This window comes from Ornithorhynchus anatinus, chromosome 11, assembly GCF_004115215.2.
Source record: "Ornithorhynchus anatinus isolate Pmale09 chromosome 11, mOrnAna1.pri.v4, whole genome shotgun sequence".
Classification (NCBI taxonomy): Eukaryota; Metazoa; Chordata; class Mammalia; order Monotremata; family Ornithorhynchidae; genus Ornithorhynchus; species Ornithorhynchus anatinus.
The window spans coordinates 47,838,016-47,850,460 of record NC_041738.1 but is presented as its reverse complement, the minus strand read 5'-3'; the positions used below and the strand labels follow the sequence as shown (position 1 = coordinate 47,850,460).

The window sequence follows — 12,445 nt, the reverse complement described above, 5'->3', positions numbered from 1 at the left end:
CACCTTCCTTTCTTGAGGGAAGAAGTTCGGCCTGCGCTGTTCTGCTTCTCTGGGCCCTGTCTGGAGGCTGTGCCTCCTCATGCGGTACAAAAGCATCTTGTAAGGGCATGTTAGTACTGCTCTCACTTCTGTTTTTCATGTGGAGATCATCCCAGTAAGGTAGAGTTGCCTCTCCACCAAGGACAGAGCAGAAAGGCATTCATTCAATAGTATTTATTGAGCGCTTACTATGTGCAGAGCGCTGTACTAAGCACTTGGAATGTACAGTTCGGCCACAGAGAGAGACAATCCCTGCCCACTGACGGGCTTACAGTCCAATCAGGGAGAAAACCCTCGGGCAGAAGGGAAATTGAATGCCTATCCATTCTCCGTTGCATCTCCTGGAGGTGGACAGCTAGTTTGGATAACCCGATTATCAGGAAGAACAAGGGGTCCAAAGAAGTCCATAAAACAGTAGAAGTAACCCAGCAGCCACAGGGAGGGGCAGCTAAGTCTGTGCCTGCAGGGAACAGGAAGCAGATGAGTTCACGGACGAGGCGGGTTTAGTATTCAGGTTTGCTTTTAACAGGTAAAGAACAGGCAGGAGATGTGCGTTCTTTCATTCATTCAATCAATCGTATTTATTGAGCGCTTACTGTGTGCAGAGCACTGTACTAAGCGCCTGGGAAGTACAATTCGGCAACAGATAGAGACAATCCCTACCCAACAACGGGCTCACGGCCGCGTCTGGCTCCAATGGGCAGCTCCTTTCTATTCCCACAGTTTAAGGAACCAACAGGAATGGCCTTAAGGTGCATCCAGAGAGATTTAGAATAGTCTGGAGGAAAATCGATCTGGCTAAAAAGAATGGGGCAATACTGAAGTGGACTACAAAGAAAAGCTAGAATATTTCTTTCCCTGGAGAGTTTTGAGAATAGATGAGGCCCTCATTTATCTGGGATGTCAAGTCCCGCTTCAAATTAACTAATAACTAGAAAGAACCATATAATCTCTTTGGGCCTCCGTTAGTCCTATCGGCAAGCTACTAAACTCTCACTCTCAGGTGCTTCTTCTGTAAAAAAAATTAGGATTCTCTCCTGGGCCTTCCCCACCTCCCACCTCAAGGATGCGGGAGTATTAACGAGAAGAGTGCTTTAAAATCCTCACCAGAGAAAGACAGGATAGAAATATCCTTTTAATTTATAAATATAATTAAATATAATTTACCACTATTCTTGCAAGGTTTTTTATTATGGGACTCCATTAAAAAACATCTTGGGAGTTTCATGTGTTTTAGCTCATTATAAAAATAATAATGATTGTGGCATTTATTAAGTGCTTTATTACGGCCCAAGGATTGTACTAGCACTGGGGTTGATACACTGTAAGCAGATCTTAGACAATCCCTGTCCCACACAGGGCTTATAGTCTCAAAGGTAGATATTTATACCATTTTACAGATGAGGTAACAGCCCAGAGAAGTTAAGTTCTCTGGTCACACAGCGGGCAAGTGGCAAACTCAGAATTAGAATCCGGGTCTTACGACTCACAGGTCTGTGCTCTTTCTTGCTTCTTTAAGTATTGGAAAGAAAGTGAAGAAAAGATTTCACTTTCATTCATTCATTCATTCAGTCACATTTACTGAGCACTTCCTGTGTGCAGAGCACTGTACTAAGCACTTCCATCCCGGCTGGTGGCTATTTCCTGATTTTCTATCTTCCCTGAGCTCGATTTTGGATTCTTTGGTCTCACCTACTCCACACAAGGGGCTTTTCTCTCCACTACGGCTACCTGGCCACGCAGCCAAGAAAGGCACAGACTGAAACAGTTTGAAACCGTTTGGGACAGCGTATTTTCCACAGTTCTGTCTGGAAGCTCGGCTACTGGGCGCCTATTCCGAAAGGGAAAGCCTTCAATCGTCAGCACTACTTAGTGAAGGTCTACCGGACCCAGAACAGAGTAGAGGCACTTGAGAGAGAACAGACTGCTGATCCCTGTCACCATTTTCCGCTCCAGCCAAGGCAAAGGGCAGGGGCAAGTCAGGATAGAGGAGACTCAGTGCCATCTAAGTCTCCACTCTCCTCCCTAGTACTTAGGGATTCTCCCTGCAAGCGAGGGGACGCTAAGGAGCCCAAATGTAATGTTCCTTTCTCTTTAGGAGCTGAATCTCCAGCTAGTTCATGGTATCCCTTGGGAGGTTAGCTTAGAGTGAGTTAAGTGATCACAGGAGGGACAGGTGAGGGACAAAGAGGTTAGCGGATTTATCCTTGCCAAGCAGCAAGGCAGCGGTGTCACGCGTGGTCCGGAGCCCGACCGGTGCCTTTCCCGTATGCTCGGGGTAACATTCTCCCCTGTTGCTCTTTAGAGAGAACCGGTGGATGCGGTCCCCGTCTATTTAGACTGGATGCTTGTTGGCTCGTCGTTCCCCCTATCTTTCACAGACCTTCTTTGTGATTTTTTTCCTTTAAAGAAATCATTTTCAAACTGCTTCAGTCTCAGTTTAAACTCTGAATATGAATCCAATTCACAGTCTGATGCTCTAAGATGTCACAAGACTGCCAAGATGCTGTAACTACTTTTTTATCTCAACTCCCAGCCATGACACTTCAAATCTATGACCTCTCTCTGGCATTACGAGAGAGAGTAGTAATTTCAGCCCCGGGAGTGGGCATCTGAGGCCAAGACTAAAGATTTGCACGAGTCCAGTCTGTGGATAAAATACCTGTCGGTAATTTTGAACGATATCTGTTGAGCGCTTACGGTGTGTCGATCGCTCTTCTAAGTGCCGGGGTAGATAAAAGTCAGTCGGGCGGGACGCGGTCCTTCTTCGTGATTATTAATCGTATTTAATGAGAGCTTACTGTGTGCGAAGCACAGTCCTCAGCCCACGTGGGGTTCGCGGTCCAAGCCGAAGGGAGGACAGGTTTTCAATCCCCATTTTACAGATGAGGGAACTGAAGTACAGAAAAGTTAAGGGACCTGCCCAAGGTCACGCGGCAGGCAGTCGGAGGAGCTTTCCTCGGGTGCGTTGCCGGGAAGAGGTCGGAGTTTCCCTTCAGGGGCCTGATCTTAACTTTTTAGATGCCGGGCAGCAGAGTGAGAAGGTCAGGACTGTGAATCCCAGCTCATGGTGTGATCTTGGGAAAAATCACCTTGCTTTCCACTGGCCTCAGCTTTCATATCTGCACAGTGGGGATATAAATAGTACCCTACTTCGGATGGAAACTTACTTTCTAAATATAGGGTGCTAAAGAAACGCTAAGTAATCGTAATAATTATGACAGACTGAGTTCAAGGATGCTCTGTATTAAAAGCTGAATCTCAGCAGCAGCTCCTTGTCATAATAGTTACAAACTGACATCACTTGAAGGTGACTATGCAGCCTCAGAACACTTATTGAAGGGATACTTTTCTTATGTCAATTAAAGGAGAAACCCATGAACTGACAGACAGGAGAAAACGATTGCTTTTAAATCTCCACCTTCGACGCAATACTTAGCTTTAGCGAAAGCCATAAAGTACCACGGCATATCTTCAATGCCACTGCAGGTCTGTGACTCTCTGAATTACTGTGGGAACAATAAAACTGACATGGTGCACCTCCTCGGGGAGCAAACTTGAAAATGATTTCGTTAGTTCTGTGTGCCACGATTCAGTCCCTGGAAACAAACGTAAGCTAGTTCAGTTGAGAAGCGGCGCGGCTCAGTGGAAAGAGCCCGGGCTTGGGAGTCGGAGGTCGTGGGTTCTAATCCCGGCTCCGCCGCTTGCCGGCTGGGAGACTTTGGGCAAGTCACTTCACTTCTCTGTGCCTCAGTTACCTCCTCTGTAAAATGGGGATTAAAACTGTGAGTCCCACGTAGGACAACCTGATCACCTCGTATCCCCCAGCGCTTAGAACGGTGCTTTGCATGTAGTGAGCGCTTAACAAATACTATTTATCTATTTATTCAGTTTGGGTGAATGGTAGGAAAAAAGGGCTGTCTCTTAACCCCGGTTAGGTTGTCGGGAGCTTTCTTTAAAAACAGACACACAGACAAAAAACCTGTTAGTCCAAAATAGTTCATCTTTCACATTCATGAAATGTGGCTTTTCACAGGATAGATTGACTGGTTAATTTGACTCAGACACTTTTGGGGGTTACTGGGTGATTGGTTTAACAAAGCCGGTTTGTTGAGCAGATTTACTCTGAGCCCGTTATTGGGCGGGGATTGTCTCTATCTGTTGCCGAATTGTACTTTCCAAGCCCTCAGTACAAGTGCTTCCGCACACAGTAAGCGCTCAACAAATACGATCGAATGAGTGAATTTACCGACTCATAGACTTCTTCGAGTTCCTGGGTGATTCGTTTAAACAACGGTAGTTTGTTTCGTAGATCGCACAAGCCCACGGTAGACTATCTCTACGAAAACCTTTAGGGAGCACAGATTCTGGTGTCGTTTTCTAGGCCGCCAAGATTTACAGAAACGGGGACTCTCTCCGGATCACCGGTGGCACTATTCCCACCGGTTCCAGGCATCGAAGAGATCGCGTGGGCTTGAGAAATAGTGCAATAAGGAGGTTATCGATTTACATCCGCCCCTCGCCGTCGAGACTAGGGGGAAACGGCTGGGGAGACTCGAGGGACCCTGCGGAAGGTGGCGGGGGCGCTCCACCGGTCCTTCGCATCCCCCGCGCTTGTCGTGATGCCCCATCCCGCCCAAGAGACCTACGCTTTCGCGGTGACCGGCCGGGGAGGCGGAAGTAGGTCCCGAAGCCGTGCCGCCTCTGAGTAGAGAAGCAGCGTGGCCCGGTGGACAGAGCCCGGGCCGGGGAGTCAGAGGTCATGGGTTCGGATCCCGGCTCTGCCACCCGTCAGCCGTGCGACTGCGGCCAGATCGCTTGCCTCAGTTCCCTCATCTGGAAAATGGGGGTGAAGACTGTGAGCCTCACGTGGGGCGACCCGATGACCCCGTATCTCCCCCAGCGCTTCGACCGGCGCTCCGCGCGTAGTGAGCGCTTACGAGATACCGACATCACGATGTCGGTCAAGGAGACTCACCCCGTCTTCTTCGGCTCTCAGGTCCGGCATGGCAGGCAGCGCCTGGAACAGTGCTCGGCACGTAGTAAGCGCTTAAGAGATACCAACATCGTGACGACGATGATGATCAAGGGGACTCACCCTGTCTTCTTCGGCTCTCAGGTCCGGCATGGTGCTGACGCAGAGGCTGACGGCCGTGGTGGCCACGAAGAGGACGGAGAGGCAGGCGAACACCTTGCCCGCCGGCCCGGACCGGGGATCGTCCACCACGTCCCGCAGGCGGCTCCTAAAGAGGTCCCAGCGGGTCTGGTGCCCGGGCCCGCCCGGGCCGCCCTCCCTCTGCCTCCGCAGCTCCTCTTCCCGCCCGGCCTCGGCCCGCTCCTCCGCTTTCCGCAGGAGCCTTCGGAAGCAGCACCTCTCCAGCCGGGCCTCCTCGATGCCCCAGTAGCTCAGCTCCTCCCCGAAGGCCAGGGCGCACATCTCTCGGAAGAGCACCAGCTTGCCCGCCGCCAGGAAGCTGACGATCGTCCCGAAGGCGCCGGGGCTGCGGTCGAAGAAGAACTCGCCGCGGGCTTCGTCGTAGTCGTCGCAGAGCTGGATGATCTCCTCGTGGGACCTGCAGGACTTCAGCCTGCTGAGTCGCGTCAAGGGGAACTGGTCCAGCGTGCTCCAAGGCAGCAGGTAGCGGATGCCGCCCACGTTGACCAGGATCTCCTGCTGCGGGTCGGCCGCCGTCCCGCCCTCGTCCTCCGGCCACACCTTGCGGGCCCGCTGGTAGTAGAGCCCTTTGAGGGTCGGAGCCTCCCCCGACCCCCCGGAGAACTCAGGGCTCTCGACGCCCTGCTCCGTCGACTCGCGGGCTCCGGCCGGCCCGGGCATCGCCGAGGGCTCCCGGCCGGGGGCATCCGAGGGACCCTTTAGACGGGCACCGGCCGGCCATCCCCGCCGCCCGAGGAGGAGGAGGAGGAGGAAGGAGACGGAGAAAGTTAAAAGGTCCGGGACCCGCTGGCACCGGCTCCCTCCCCAGAGCGGAGGCCCGGAGACGACTTGGGAGAGGGCGGCGGGACGCGGGCTCCGGCCCTACGGCCCCTTGCGCGGTGGGCTTCGTTTCCCTCCGGTGGCCGATCCCCACCCCACTCCCGAGGGTCCGATCCCCCTCCTGGACAGTCTTTCCCAGCGCTCAGGACGGTGCCCTGCACTCCCTAAGCCCTACGGTGCAGAGCAGCAGCGCGGCTCGGCGCAAGGAGCCAGAGGGCGTGGGTTCAAATCCCGCCCCCGCCTCTCGGGTGACTTTGGGCAACTCGCTTCACTTCTCCGGGCCTCGGTTCCCTCATCTGAAAATGGGGATGAAGGCTGTGAGCCCCCCGTGGGACAGCCTCATCGCCTCGTATCCTCCCCAGCGCTTAGAACGGCGCTTGGCACGTAGTAAGCGCTTAACAAAAACCATCATGGTCATCATTACGATCCGCGGCCGGTGAGCGCTGAAGGCACCGCTCCTCGGCCGGCTCCTCTCGGTCGTCGATTCCCCCGCTGTGAAACTCAGCCCGCAACTGTTGCAGAGTGTCGCGGGGGGGCTGAAATTTGGACCTCCGCCTTTCGCACGGGGTGGCTTCGCCTCTGTCAGGGCTCTGTCACATCGGTCGGAACTTCCCCAGTGGGACGGGGATCGGCCTCGGGCTCCGACTTCTCCTGTGGTGGTGCTTGAACGGTGCCTGATCGCCTCTCTACGTTATTATTATCCGACACAGCTATAATTAATATGCTACCTAGAGGCTTTCTACTCTTCTCTGTTTCCATGCCAGCTGCACCTTCCTACTAGACAGGCACCGGCCATGCCTCTACACCTTAACGTCCCCCTGAAATTACGCGGACGTTAACGAATAGCCAGTGAGCGGTGAAAGCCGGTTCCTCCGGAGCAGCTGGATTCCGAGTTTACACCGAGAGAGGCTTAATCGCTTCTCACGTACTTCGCCCGCCTTCATTGCCCGTTTGCTTGCTCTATCCTGCGTTCGTTAATGACGATGGTATCTGTTAAGCGCTTACTACGTGCCGAAGCACCGTTCTAAGCGCTGGAGGGACACAAGGTGATCAGGTTGTCCCCCGTGGGGCGCACGGTCTTCATCCCCATTTGACAGATGAGGGAACTGAGGCACTGAGAAGTGAAGCGACTTGCCCAGAGTCACCCAGCTGGCAAGCGGTGGAGCCAGGATTAGAACCCACGACCTCTGACTCCCAAGCCGGGGCTCTTTCCACCAGGTAGCCCGTCCCCATTGCTGACTGGACACGAGCGGGTTTTATTCGGCCCGTTTAATTCTGAGATGCAGGGCACCCCCAGGCAGCCGGCAGAGGAAGCAGTCTCGCTCCGTCCCACCCGCCTCTTTTAAACCCCGTCCTTCCCCCGTCACCAACAAAAACCGTGGAGGGAGCCAAACTTTCCCCTGAAGTTTCACTCACCGTCCTGATGTGGGGGGTTCCCGCAGGTGTCCCGCGAAGGCGGAGCCCAGACGGCAGACACATTCACATTTCCTCCGAGAGAGTCCGTCGGGTCCGTGCGGCGGGGGGGCGGGCCGGAAGGAAAAGCAGCTTTCGCAGAGCGGGGTTCGAGCTCAACCTTGGGGCCTTCCCTTCCCACTTCTAGGGAGGAGAAGTCCACCGATGGTGAGCCGGCAGGCCCGTGGCAAGGGGCTGGATGGGGTGTCCGTCGTCGGAGGTCGCCGCCGGGTGGCCGCCTCTTCCGGGAAAGGTTAGACCCCCGCGGCTCCGTGATGAAAATGACCGACTGAGCGAGCCGTCGGCACCTGCCCCGCTGCCGTCACTCTGCCTCGAATCCCCGAGAGACGGTCGGTCTGGTCCTGAAGGAGGCGTGTGGGGAGGGAGGGCCGGGAAGGCGATGGCGTGGGGGAGAGAGGAAAGGGTTGAGATAGGATCCCTCTAGCATCCGTGCAGCCATCCTGCAGGGAGCAGCCGGGCAGCGGCGGCAGCGGCAACTTGCCAGCGGCCTGGGAGGGGAAAAAAAGGAAAAGAAAGCAAGCCGCCCGTCCCCTCCCTTGCCCCAGTCGTAATCATTTAGGAGCCAGAGGCAGAGATCGCTAAAACCGATGTATCCCGCTATTCGCAGCAGTTCCTGCTACTTCGCCGAACGGTGACTTAACAGCGACGTCGCTGTTTCCTTGTGAGAAGCCGGTTCTGCGGAATTAACTTTTCTCTTTCTGCTTCTTTTTGAGAAGCGGCGGGGCTCAGGGGAAAGAGCACGGACTTGGGAGTCAGAGGTCGTAGATTTGAATCCCGGCTCCGCCGCTTGTCAGCTGTGTGACTGTGGGCGAGTCACTTCTCTGTGCCTCAGTTCCCTCATCTGTGAAATGGGGATGAAGACCGGGAGCCTCACGTGGGACAACCTGATGACCCTGTATCTGTGCTCTGCACATAGTAAGCGCTTAACAAATACCGACGTTACTATTATTAGTAAACGGAATGTGACCCCCGGGCCCCGACAGACACCCCAAGCACACCTGGCCGTAGCTTTGGGGCAGAGAGCGGACGGCAGGAGGGCGCTCAGCAGGGTGGTTGGTTCAGGAAGGAAGGGAGAGTCCCGGGAGATGTGGTCACCTCCTAAATCTTCAGCGCTGCTGGATGCTGAGGGAAGGAAAGGCAAGGCTCCTTCCCCCCGGGGCTATTTCCTTTCAGTCCCGAAGAACGAATATTCTAGCAGTTCTCTGCCTGGGGGGAAGCCGCCTTGCAAGTAAAGAAGGAGAGGTGCGGGGTGACCTAAGGGGAAAAACCCTGGGCCTGGGAGCCAGAGGACAGGGTTACTAATCCCAGCTCTGCTGTGCGACCTTGGCAAGTCACTTAACTTCTCTGGGCCTCAGTTTCCTCACTTGAAAATGGGGCTTCAATACCCGTTCTCCCTCTCCCTAAGAATGTGAACCCAATGTGGGATTGGGGCTGTATCTGATCTGGTTATCTTTTATCTATCCCAGTGCTCGGTTCAGTGCTTACCATATAATAATAATAATAATAATTCTGGCAATTGTTAAGCACCCACTCTGTACCAGGCCCTGCACTAAGCACTGGGTGGTCTACAAGCAAATCAGGTTGGACATTTAATCCAACACGAATCCCCATTTTACAGATGAGGTAACGGAGGCCCGGGGAAATGAAGTGACTTGCCCAAGGTCACACGGCAGACGAGTAGTAAGCTCTTAAACGGTGCAACCAACTGGAGGGATGGAGGAGGTCAGGCGGTGCCAAACCTGGACAATTTTCTCTCTGATAATAAAAAAAAAATGACTCGGAGACTGGGGCGTGGCTGGGATGGGCAGGACAGCCTTTGAGTCAGCGGCAGAGGCTAACTGAACAGACCCTCAGCATTTCTCCTGAGCACCCTGAGGATGCTACTCCCTCGAAATCTGGTCATGTAAAGTCCTTAAATCAACCAGTCAACCAATGATATTGATTGAGTGCGGGGCACGGTATTAAGTGCTGGGGAGAGCACAGGAAAACAGAGATTCATTCATTCAATAGTATTTATTGAGCGCTTACTACGTGCAGAGCACTATACTAAGCGCTTGGAATGTACCATTCGGCAACAGATAGAGACGATCCCTGCCCACTGACGGGCTTACGGTCTAATCGGGGGTGACGGACGGACAAGAACAATAGCAATAGATAGAACCGAGGGGATGTACACCTCATTAACAAAATAAATAGGGTGATAAAAATATATACAAATGAGCACAGTGCCGAGGGGAGGGGAAGGGAGAGGGGGAGGAGCAGAGAGAGGGAAAGGGGGCTTAGCTGAGGGGAGCTGAAGGGGGGGCAGAGAGGCAGCAGAGGGAAAAGGGAAAGCTCAGTCAGGGAAGGCCTCATAGAGGAGGTGAGCTCCCAGTCGGGCTTTGAAGAGGGGAAGAGAGTTAGTTTGGCGGAGGCGAGGGAAGACATTCCAGGACAACGGGAGGACGTGGGCCAGGGGTCGACGGCGGGACAGGCGAGACCGGGGGACGGCGAGGAGGTGGGCGGCGGAGGAGCGGAGCCCGCGGGGTGGGCGGTGGAGAGAGAGAAGGGAGGAGAGGTAGGAGGGGGCGAGTCGATGGAGAGCCTCGAAGCCTAGAGTGAGAAGTTTCTGTTTCGGGCGGAGGTCGATAGGCAACCGCTGAAGGTTTTTAAGAAGGGGAGTGACGTGCCCAGAGCGTTTCTGCGGGAAGATGAGCCGGGCAGCGGAGTGAAGAATAGACCGGAGCGGGGAGAGACGGGAGGAAGGGAGATCAGAGAGAAGGTCGACACAGTAATCCGGCCGGGATATTGTGAGAGCCTGTACCAGTAAGGTAGCCGTTCGGGTGGAGAGGAAAAGGTGGATCTTGGAGATATTATAAAGGTGAGATCGGCAGGTCTCGGTGACGGATCGGATGCGCGGGGTGAACGAGAGAGCCCAGTCAAGGATGACACCGAGGTTGCGGGCCCGAGAGACGGGAAGGATGGTCGTGCCCTCCACGGTGATAGGGAAGTCAGGGAGAGGACAGGGCTTGGGAAGGAAGATGAGGAGCTCAGTTTTGGACGGAGATGGCAGACATGAACCCCGTTCTCAAGGAGTTTAACATCTAAGCCTCAGAACCAGGTCCGCAACAAATAAAACCATGTTGTCAGGTCTTAACTGTGGCCTTTTTCACTGATATTTTTTTCCATAAGGACTGTGGTTTGAAGCGGAGAGGCTGCGGACTTAGGACCGCTCCTTCCAAGTAGCGTTTATCTGTTTTTAATAACGCCCATGGTTTGTAACTCATTCCTCTTTCCTTCGTCCCCTGCCTTTCTCCTCTTAGGTTCTGAATCCCCTGTGGGACAAGGAACCATATCAGAACTGCAGAAATTGAGGTATTAAGCTTTTACCTTTAGTTGAAGGACACCAAAAATGTTCTGGTAGTGGCATGAAGGGAAATCATTCAGGAAAGAAGAATCTGTTCAAAAGCATCTCTACAGGGTCATAATGAATGACCTGGGTAAAGAGCTATCCATCCATCAGTGGCATTTAATGAGAAGCAGCGTGGCTCAGTGGAAAGAGCACGGGTTTTGGAGTCAGAGGTCATGGGTTCGAATCCCGGCTCTGCCACTTCTCAGCTGTGTGACTGTGGGCAAGTCACTTCACTTCTCTGGGCCTCAGTTCCCTCATCTGTAAAATGAGGATGAAGACGGTGAGCCCCACGTGGGACAACCTGATTCCCCTGTCTCCCCCAGCGCTTAGAACAGTGCTCTGCACATAGTAAGCGCTTAACAAATACCAACATTATTATTATTATTATTACTCTGTGCAGGGGAATTACAATATGTTTGGATCTAGGTTCTAATCCCGACTCCGCCACCTGTCTCCTGTGTGACCGCGGGCAAGTCACTTAACGTCTCTGTGCCTCAGTTACCTCATCTGTAAAATGGGAATTAAAACTGTGACCCCCCCCATGGGGGACGGGGACTGTTTTCAACCTGTTTAGCTTCTCTCTACCCCAGTGCTTAGAACAGTGCCTGGCACGTCGTTAGTGCTTACCAAATGTCATAAGAAAAAAATCGGTAGATACGATCCCACCCCCAAGGAGCTTAGAGTCTAGCAGGCCATTTTCGCTTCTGATACCCTCTGTTTATCCCTCAGCTTATCCAAGTGTGGTCAGTGGTCACAGGGCTCAGTCAACCAGTCAATCGTATTAATTGAGCACATACTGTGCTCAGAGCGCTGTACTGAGAGCTCGGCAGAGTGCACTGTAAGCGACGCGCTTCCCGCCCACAGTCAGCTTACGGTGCGGTGCGGAGGAGTTCAGAATGGCCCTTGTCCGAGTTTGAAAGGAAGGGCCTATGTTGTCGGCACTTGGCAGATTTTGCAAGATAACATAATGACATCGTGCAGGACTTTTTTCAGAAACTCTCAGATCCCAGAGTGTGTCCCCTGGGGGCTCCTGACCACCTCTCTCCTTCCAAAGACTACTGAATTCCTCTCCCCATTAACATAGGCACCACTTCTGAGCCCTGGAATTCAGTGGCAGGACTTGAAGTGGAAGGAGGCTAGTGCTGAAAATAAAATGACAAGAAATACAGATATATGGCGCCATGTCAATACTAGACAGAATGGACAGGCAGAAAATTAGACTGTCCAGTAAAAAAAAAAAAAAAGGCTGCATGCCCATTGCAGTCCTACTCTCCTATGGCATTCCTCACAAAAAGAACCTAAGCGGGCAGATGGGGTGGGGAGGAAGAAGGGCAGGGTGCCATAATTCACATCCCAAGTCCCAGAGCATCAGGGGCACGCGGCTGTTACTCTCCAGTTGGTAGGACTGTCGCGTCCCGAGCTAGGTCTGAGATCTGGCTCTGCATGGGGCTGTGGAAATGGCACTTTTCATCTCCCCTCTCTTTCCACTGGCCCTGCCTGAGGGTATTGGGAATTTGATTCCTGTGACTCCCTGAAGTGACAAGTTG

The 12,445-nt window shown here is 53.4% G+C and overlaps 1 protein-coding gene across 1 annotated transcript in view; it reads right to left on the bottom strand.

Annotated features, from left to right (window-relative positions):
* Positions 1-5,895, bottom strand: part of KCNG4 (potassium voltage-gated channel modifier subfamily G member 4) — a 29,631-nt gene extending 23,736 nt beyond the window's left edge. The window contains exon 1 of the mRNA XM_001509318.5: positions 5,138-5,895. Coding sequence (XP_001509368.5) covers positions 5,138-5,875 — 738 coding nt within the window. The 5' untranslated portion in view covers positions 5,876-5,895. The remainder of the gene's footprint in view (positions 1-5,137) is intronic.
* Between the last annotated feature and the right edge of the window lie 6,550 nt (positions 5,896-12,445).